This window comes from Salvia hispanica, chromosome 6 (genome assembly GCF_023119035.1).
Source record: "Salvia hispanica cultivar TCC Black 2014 chromosome 6, UniMelb_Shisp_WGS_1.0, whole genome shotgun sequence".
NCBI classification, from domain to species: domain Eukaryota; kingdom Viridiplantae; phylum Streptophyta; class Magnoliopsida; order Lamiales; family Lamiaceae; genus Salvia; species Salvia hispanica.
The window spans coordinates 22,700,530-22,708,991 of NC_062970.1; the positions used below are offsets into that span (position 1 = coordinate 22,700,530).

The following is an 8,462-nucleotide window of genomic DNA, read 5'->3' on the forward strand; positions in this document are numbered from 1 at the left end:
CTGGTATTCAGTTCAGACGATTTTTCTAGAGAACTCAATGCTAAATATATGCAAAGAAGTGTATTGTGATAAGAAGCAGAGAAGGTTTTGTCTTAATCAAGGAACTATGTTTCTTGATTATTAGCTGGCATTGTTTCAATATACACGGTTTTCTAGAGAAGGTGATGCGAGTTAATTCAGTTGAGCTACCAGCGGATATTGATTCTCTTATTCATACATAACTTTTGATATTATTATGGGTAAAGATTGGTTTTCACTTCATCGAACCAAGGTAGCTTGTCAAGTAAAGGAAATGGTAGTATAATCATCGAGACATGATCGAGTGATATTTTACGGTAATCAATATATTGTTCTAGGTTTTCTTATATTATCTAGATCGGCTTTTTGATTTATTGGAAGTGCAGATTTATCTGGATTTTTACCTTATCAGGAGACATATTTCTCTATTGAGCACTGCATTTATTTCTATTTCTACTTATCAACCATCTTCATTAGAGTTTCAAGAATTTAAGAATCAGTTACAAGAGTTGTCTGGTAGGAGATTTATATGGTGTTTCATCTTGGAGTGCACCAATATCATATTTGAAGAAGAAAGACTGCACATTGTGACTTTATATACACTATTGAATGTCGAATCAAGTGACAGTGAAGAATAAATATTCATTACCGAGAATCGAAGACTTGTTTGATCAATTTCAAGAGATAATATTTCAAACTCAATACAGTCATTATGAGTTTTGCTTATGCCTTTCGAATCAACAAATGCATCTACAATTTTTATGCCACTGATGAACAGAGTCTCTCAACCATTACTAGAACGGTTAGTACTTCGTTTTATTGGCGACTTGCTTGTATATTCATGAATTGTAGATGAGCATGTTAATCACTTACGGTCAGTATTTCAAGTCCGGCGAGATGAACAACTCTATGCTAAGTTGAGTAAATGTGAGTTTTTGCTAGAATATGTGGTATTGTTGGGACACGTAGTGTCAGGTCGTGGAATAGAAATGGATCTACAAGAGATTGAACTGGTTTTCGATTGGAAATGTTTCTCGACTATTATTCAATTGAAATGAAGTTAGTACGACAGAATTCTTCTTTTATATGGAGTGAAGCATATGAAAACAGTTTTAATGAGTGGAAGCATCGGTTGAATATGTCACCTATTTTGGTTATCTCCGCAGGTACAAGATATTATGTTATTTATAATGATTCGCTGAAAGATGGATTTTTTATTATCTTTTGACTTAATGGAAAGTTTATTGCTAATGCGTTGTAACAATCGCAAGTATATGAAGTTTCTTATTCTGTTCAAAATATGTTATTAGCGACATTATTTTGCTTTGAAGATTTGGCATCATTATCTGCAGGAACGCTTATATGGTATTCTAGTATCTTATATATTGACAGAGATCCGCGATTTACTATCTCAGTCTTGATAAAGTCTTTTTGTGAGTTTCACCTCAGAAAGGAGTAATGCGATTTGAGCAAAAAGGTAAGTTGAGTCCTCATTATATTGAACCGTGAGACATTGTTGAAAGAGTTGGACCATTGGTATATAGGTTAACATTACCTCCAAAGTTGGCACAGATTCATAATATTTTCTACGTCAGTAGGATTCGACTTTATCGAGGTGATCCTCAACTTGTTCTGAAAGATCCTAATACACAGATTTATGAAAAATTGAGTTATATAGAAGAACATGTCAATTTAGTGGACCACAAGGTGAAACACTTGCGAAGAAAAGATGAGAAAGAACTATCCACATCTATTTACGGGTTAGCAATTTCTTTGAGTATGTTAACATAGTGGGGAATGAATTTTGCGGACAAAATTCTTAAAGGGGGAAGATTGTAACATCCATAATCCAAAACATGCATTATTTTTCATATTAGCATATTTTATTGTCATTTATACTACAGAGATATTAAGTGTGTCATAAAAAATATAGCGATTCAATATAGTTGAATATATAGATAGATTTAGTTTACATGAATGGTTAAAATGAATGTGTATATATATTTAATAATATAAATGAATTGTTACTAATACTTGTGTACGTACATATCTAAATAGTACATATATATACATTAGAGAGCATGTATATTAAATAAATTAAATTGTGCAAGTGTACGTATTGTTATTATATAATATGCATAATATATTTGTGGAGTTAACGTGTTGCATTTTTAACAATGGCATGACACTTGTATTCATAACATTCATGTTAATTGGTATGAGTAAGAAAAGTGGCTGATGTACATATATTTGTGTACAAATATATCTTTTAAATAAAAATAAGAGAGAGCCAGAGAGATTTAGGGGAAAACAAAAGTTGAGAGAAAAGTTTTGGTAAGTAGACTAGTTTATTTAAGCTACAATTTACACACACACACTTAATTTTAGTTGTACGTTTTACTCTAATTATATAGTTATTTTTTCATCCCCAATTAAATTATGTACTCTATTTAATAATTTATAGCATCGAGAGTTATAAATCAAGAGTCGGAATCAGGAGTTCAATATGTTTATTTATCATAATTAGGTGTGTATAAATCACACTTTTAATTTTACATGCGTTATCTGATTAATTGCTATGGTATTGGAATTAATTGAATCATTTGATTAAAGAGGATCTGTGATAGTCATGTCTTGGATCTGAAATCATAGTGGACATATTAGGACCTTCGGGTCAATCATATTGGGACCTTCGGGTCAAATCATATTGGGACCTACGGGTCAATTCACAGTGGGACCTACAGTCAAATCATAGTGGAACCTTCGGGTCAAATCATAGTGGCATATTGGAAATTCCGGGCAGAACCTTCGGGTTCTCCATGGAAGACTCACCTCACCAAACATCCCCCGGCCTATCTGTATCTCTGTGGTCTATGCGATGTACGGAAGGGGGCTGATCGATACCCCCTGTGGAATAAATTAAGGGAAATTGCAGGCCTCTCCGATGGTGCTCCATGGATGATTGGAGGGGATTTCAACACCATCTTACACTCCCGAGATAGGGTGGGCAGTGAAACAAACCGGCAGTCGGAAATGATCGATTTTGCTGAAATGGTCGAAGATTGTAGACTCATTGATCCAGGCTTTGATGGCTCTAACTTCACTTGGGCCAAAAATGAACTTCAAGAAAGACTGGATAGATACTTTGTGAGCGAACACTGGTCGGCACTTTTTGAAAGCACAAGGGTCACGAACCTACCCCGAATAGCCTCGGACTACGGCCCTATTCTCATGAGATGGAAGATGACGACAAGTAGCACAAGGATTAGAGCTTTTCGCTTTCAAAACATGTGGGTCCGGCACCCAAACTTCATGGAAACGGTCCGGGCAGCCTGGGAGCAACCAACAGACTCGGTGGGACTCCTTAACCTGCAGATCAAAATGAACAGAACCAAGCAGGCCCTCAAACAGTGGAACAAAGAGGTGTTTGGCAATATCCATGCAAACCTCAGAGATGCGGAGGAAAAGATCGCAGAGGCTCAATGCAACTTTGAAACAAACCCCTCGGCCTCTAACAGAGCTTGTGTAAACCAATATGTGGAAAGCTACATCCTCCTCTTGAAAATGGAAGAGGACTTCTGGCGGCAAAAGGCGTCCCTTAAATGGATGTCTGACGGAGATAGAAACACTAAGTTCTACCACAGCTGGGTGAAGCAAAAGCGAGTCAGATTGCGCATTCACTCTATCCAGCATAATGGCAGGGAAATTGTCGAGGAAGATGAAATCAAGGAGTCAGCCGTCGTCTTCTTTAGGGAGCTGCTTGCGCCGACAGTCCAGCCTTCTACCGAACCCGACCTGGATATCATTCAACCCCTCCCCCCATCAGCCAACATCGACGAGCTGATCGTCCCTCCTAGCCTTGAGGAAGTTAAGAAAACGGTTATTAATATCTCAGGCCAGAGCATTCCAGGCCCGGATGGTTTCACGGCCACTTTCTTTCATTGTTGCTGGCAGATTGTGGGAGAGGATCTTCACTCCGCTATCCTTCAGTTCTTTCAGGGTGCTTACCTTCGACGAAGGTAACTCCAGGTCGATTGTTCTCATCCAAAAAAAAGAGGCCCCACTGTCATGGTCTGACTACCGGCTTATTAGCCTCTGCAATGTCACAAACAAGGTCATCACAAAAATCCTTATGGCAAGGCTCACCCCTTTCCTTCCCCTCGTTGTCTCTCCGAATCAAAGTGGCTTTGTGAAAGGGCGACTTCTCAACGATAATGTGCTTCTAGCACAGGATATGTTCCATGAATGATCAAGAAGCTCACCGGCCCCGAACGTGGCCCTCAAGATTGACATGGCGAAAGCTTATGACAGAGTTCAATGCCCGTTCCTCCTCAAAATCATGAAGCAAATGGGGTTCCCTAACTCATGGCTCAGCTTGATCGAGAGATGCATCGGCACTTGCTGGTTCTCCATCCTTATTAATGGAGCCCCCGCGGGCTTCTTCCAATCAACTAGAGGGCTCAGACAAGGAGACCCAATCTCTCCGGCGCTCTTTGTCATTGCAGCTGAATACCTCTCGAAACTGCTGGACAGACTCATCCTTGTGAAAAGAGAAATGCTGTTCAAATCAACGCGTTACGTTACTGCCAGGAAATTAGCCATCTTGCCTACGCAGACGACATCCTTATCTTCACTCAAGCGGATGTGAGACCTATCCGAGAATTAAAGAGATGCCTTGCAGATTATGAAGCGGTCTCTGGACAACAGATCAATATCGCCAAGAGCAATTTCTACATCGCCGATAATCACGAGGGTTGGGCTGACACCATCCAAAGGGAAGGGGGATTTTCTAGAGGTACATTCCCCTTTCTTTATCTTGGTGTCCCTATCTATCGGGGTGTAAAACGGACTGATATGTTCCTCTTTCGTCAGAAAATTGCTAAGAGGATTAATGGCTGGGCTCATCGTCACCTCTCCTTCGGATGTCGCCTTACCCTCATTAAAAGCACCCTCGAAGCAATCCCAATCCACTTGTTTCAGGCCATTGAGCCAACTAAGGAAGCCCTTAAACAACTTGACCAGATGCTTGCTCGCTTCTTCTGGGGATCAACCAACGAAACAAGAAGAACACATTGGATAAGTTGGGAACAAATTTGTCTCCCCACAGCAGAAGGGGGTCTCGGTATCAGGAAGTTCAGAGAGGTTTTACGGGCCTTCAGTATCAAACTATGGTGGAGATATAGAGAAAACAACTCTCTCTGGGCCACGTACCTGAACAGCAAATATTGTAGAAGAACCTCTCCTCTGACCAGCTCGGTGTCGGGTCGATGCAGCGCCATCTGGAGAAGACTTTCCAGAAGCTGGAGCCACGCTCACCCTCACATCCAATGGATCATTGGAGAGGGAAAAGTTCTTTTTTGGGACGACATATGGCTTGGGGATACGCCGGTGAGAGAGCTCAGCCTTGATGAGAGGGGCGACCCCTCGACTCGTGTCGCGGACCTCTGGACCGACGGCCACTGGGACCCAGCCAAGTTGTTATTGTTACATCATCAGGCAGGCCTACCGATGCAAGCGATCGAAGACATCATCAGCACCCCCATCTTAGATGGCGAGCAAGATATTCCCCGTTGGACCCTATCGAAACAGGGGAATTTCAGCCTTGCCTCGACATGGGCAACTACTCGCTCCCAACGACCAACCATACCTGGTTTGGAGGATCTTTGGAACGTTGGCCTCACCCTCTCAATTTCTATCTTCATCTGGAGACTCCTCTCAAACCGAATACCAGTCGATACAAAACTCCAATGGAGGAAGATTGAGCTTGCATCTAGGTGTCTATGCTGCCCGGACGAACCGAGGATCGAGTCCCTACAACACCTCTTTGTTCAAGGGTCAGGTGCTGCTAAAGGTTGGAGAGAATTTGACAAATGGTTTGAGGGAGATCTGGAACCGATCAGCCTCAATGATACTATCCCGGAGAGACTTGAAATCTGGGCCAAAAGATATGGCAGACCGTCCAACTTGCACCTGAGTCGTTGATCCTCATTTTCTGGTTCATATGGGCTGAACGGAACAAAAGTAGACACAAGGAAACAAGGTTCAAAGCTTTCAATGTGATCTGGCAAGTCCAAATGCACATTAATAACCTTATTCTTTTGGGGAAGATTGGGCCGCAAGAATAGAAGAGAGTGAACATGACAATAACCACTCCGGAAGGTGCGGAAAGAAGCAAAACCACACCAAGGATCATCTCGATTAAGTGGCAACCCCCCGACCCTCCATGGATTAAGTTAAACTCGCATGGTCAGTTTCAAGAAGCAACGGAAAAGGCAGGGGGCGGTGGAGTCATCCGAGATCACAATGGAAAAGTGCTAAAGGCTTTCTCTACACCTCTTAAAGCTTCCTCGGCCTTGGAAGCAGAGCTCATGACCATTCTACATGGACTCTCTATGGCCATTGAACTTGGGCAGCCGATTTGGATTGAATCGAGCGACCCCCAAGCGGTCAGGTTGATTCAAACTGGGGAAATGGGGCCTGCGCAGGTGAGGCACACAGTGGCACACCTCATTCTGATCCAGAAACAATGCACGAGCCATATCTCCCCTGCTCACAAGGAAGGAAACAAAGCTGAGACTCTCCTTGCGATGAAAGGGGTAGAAGAAACTACAATGATAATTTTTGATGATTGTTCGATGCCTAGGCTGCTGCGTGCAATTATCAGGATAGACCAGCCCGGCCCGCCAAATAGTAGGGAGGAGGATCAGGAAGAATAATTTTTTGAAGTTTTTGGAGAATAGAAAAGGCTCCGGGGGAGTCCGAAGCTATGGATGGATCGACTCAACAAGGAAATAGATGGACTGGCTCGGCCGCAAGTCTTATGATACGTTAGATTTTGTATTTGATCTCATTAGATTGTTCTCCTCGTTTTGGAAGGGTGTAGGGCAGTGTCCTCCTCATGTGAGCGCTTGGACAATGCAATACTCCCTTAATGCTTGTACATGCCACTTTTGGGCATATGCATATGTATATTGGTATATGCATATGCATATGTATATGAAGTTGTTTATACTGTTCGTTGGTTATTGTTATATATATATTGGTTAAAGGTAAGGTTTATACACGCTAAGTTGTGGCTCATATAAACCACTAATATCGGGAATAAGATATCAATGATGCGTGGGGTGGATGTCAGTTACAGTTATTATAAGGGTCGGCGGCTGACGCATTTTTGGCATCCTTCTCCTCCTCATCATTTTTGCATGTAGATATATGTGTAGTATATAGAGTGGTGAGAGGGTCCCACTAGGGTTTAGAATGTTTTGAAATATGTACTTGATAAATGTTGGTATTCGAAATTATATAATGTGTGTTTTATTTACTTGACGTGTGGATTATTCAAATTAAATTTTGAATTTATTTATAGTAAGTGTATAAGTCATAAGGGTTGAGGTGTGACAGGTTAAGAGTTACCGATTTTGATTCTCCAAAGAATCGTCGATTGCTCGCGCCTTCTCCACGTGATGATCTTCGATACTAGACCATGGATCTTCTCTCTGGTTCCCGAACTGTATCTCGATATCAGGGTGGGCTGATCTTATCAAAATACTAGGACATAAATAAAGAAGACAGAAGAAATCCTTTTGGGAATAGGTGAAGAATTCGAAATCCTCCACAGCTGGAGAGTTCGAAATTTTCGAAAAATTTGAGAATAAAAATTGTATTAATTCTGTCTCTCCTTTATTCTCCTATTTATATTAAGTTCATTTTGGGCCCAGACAGAGATCTATGGAAGGTTTTGGATATGGGCTCATCCAATTTACTTTTACTACTAATTAAATTGAACCCACAATTTAATACTTATAATTGGAATATTACGAGCAGCCAATACAGAAGTAATATTGAACTCTCCCCATCCAAATCCGAAATTACATGTAATTCGGGTTTCCGTTATTTATTACTCCCTCCGTCCGCGAATAGGAGTCCCGGTTGGCCATTTTTTTCCGTCCGCCATTAGGAGTCCCAGTTAGACATTTTATCTTGGGAGTATAAAAAATTGACCCCACTGTTCCCTTAATTTAGAAGCTGCAATTAATTTTAAATTAAAAATAAACTTTGATTGCAATTTCTCACTCTCTCTCTTAATGTTAGATTTCATTATCCAAATAATAAATCAAATAATAATATAAATGGGTCCCACATTCCACTATCACACACTTCAATTATTACCCTCAAACTTTTCTTAAAACCCACACCCAACTCAACCGGGACTCCTATTCACGGACGGAGGGAGTATTTATTTCCCGCACTTAAGATATAAATGTCCATTAATTAATTAATGTCTGCTATGGACTTACTTAATTAATATCTTATTAATTCCAAGAGTGGACTTAGCAAGAAACATTTATTTATTATTCATAGAGTAATAAAACTCCAACTGGCCAGTTTTCGAATAATAAAACATTGTCCGAGCTCCCCTTGAGGACATTATCAAACGAGACTCA

At 40.8% G+C, this 8,462-nt stretch overlaps 1 protein-coding gene across 1 annotated transcript; it reads left to right on the top strand.

Annotated features, from left to right (window-relative positions):
• The first annotated feature begins 3,051 nt into the window (after window positions 1-3,051).
• LOC125194951 lies at window positions 3,052-6,000 on the top strand. Its single transcript, XM_048093163.1, has 3 exons — window positions 3,052-4,037; window positions 4,273-4,561; window positions 4,609-6,000. Exons 1-3 carry the CDS (start codon window positions 3,052-3,054, stop codon window positions 5,998-6,000), a joined length of 2,667 nt encoding a protein of 888 aa, XP_047949120.1.
• Window positions 6,001-8,462: the final 2,462 nt, after the last annotated feature.

Coding starts and splice junctions, on each gene's coding strand:
- LOC125194951 (XM_048093163.1), top strand. CDS start 3,052: ATGATCGATTTTGCTGAAATGGTCGAAGATTGTAGACTCATTGATCCA. Junction 4,038..4,272: donor GGTGCTTACCTTCGACGAAG/GTAACTCCAGGT, acceptor TGAATGATCAAG/AAGCTCACCGGCCCCGAACG. Junction 4,562..4,608: donor TGCTGGACAGACTCATCCTT/GTGAAAAGAGAA, acceptor CGTTACTGCCAG/GAAATTAGCCATCTTGCCTA.